This window comes from Neophocaena asiaeorientalis, unplaced genomic scaffold, assembly GCF_003031525.2.
Source record: "Neophocaena asiaeorientalis asiaeorientalis breed wild unplaced genomic scaffold, Neophocaena_asiaeorientalis_V1.1 scaffold648, whole genome shotgun sequence".
NCBI classification, from domain to species: domain Eukaryota; kingdom Metazoa; phylum Chordata; class Mammalia; order Artiodactyla; family Phocoenidae; genus Neophocaena; species Neophocaena asiaeorientalis.
Genome location: NW_020172781.1, coordinates 6,679,214 through 6,679,986, shown reverse-complemented (window position 1 = coordinate 6,679,986; position 773 = coordinate 6,679,214). Strand labels below are relative to the sequence as shown.

The window sequence follows — 773 nt, the reverse complement described above, 5'->3', positions numbered from 1 at the left end:
CGAGCGGGAGGAGGGAGGGGGCTGGGGCCGAGTCTGTGCCGAGCCAGTGCGGGGAGGAAGGGAGGGGGCGGGCGGGCAGCGAGCGCGAGGGGCCGGCCGCGCCCGGGGTGCCAGCCTCCTCCTCTGGCCGCTGGCCCGTCGGCCCTGCAAAGTTTAACGCCGATTCCCCTCGCGTCCTGTGGGCCGAGCGTTTCCTCTTGGCGGATGCTCACTGCAGCCCTGCGCCGGCGAGGCGAGGCTGGAGAGCGTCCGGACCATTTTCCGGAAGGTGAGATGGAGGCCTCAAAACCGAGCGCAGCCCTCAGCCTATGCGCAGCCTAGAGCTTTCCATTGCTCAGCCTTTCGGAGAGATCCCAACTTCAGCTCTCTCGGCCCCAGCCAGCCTCTTCCCTAACAGCCCTCCGCATTTCCAAAGTGAGTCCCCATAACCTAGAAAGTCTCAAACTCTGTGGATCTGATGGAAGCTGTCAATCTCCCTAGAAGGATACAAATGGCCACAAAATTGTGCATCCAATACCCGGGGGCTTTGTACACCCCTGAAGCCCAACCTGAAAATTTATCCATGTTCTAATCTGAGCACCGTTTCTCACATTTCCATTGTTAACGGGGCACCAGAGCTCGCCAAGGCTTCCTCTCAGCTCAGTCCTTTAGCCCTGCTGTACTCCCTTCCCCCATCTGAGCTTGAGTTCAAGGCCTACTCTCATCCGCTTTGCTCTTGCCCAGCCCTGATTCTCAGCAACTTGCCTCTTCTCCACAAATAGGGGTGATGGGGG

General features: G+C 59.9%; 1 protein-coding gene across 1 annotated transcript in view; it reads right to left on the bottom strand.

Annotated features, from left to right (window-relative positions):
• SEZ6L (seizure related 6 homolog like) overlaps positions 1–258 on the bottom strand; it is a 198,255-nt gene extending 197,997 nt beyond the window's left edge. Inside the window, exon 1 of the mRNA XM_024741393.1 lies at positions 213–258. Coding sequence (XP_024597161.1) covers positions 213–258 — 46 coding nt within the window. The remainder of the gene's footprint in view (positions 1–212) is intronic.
• Positions 259–773: the final 515 nt, after the last annotated feature.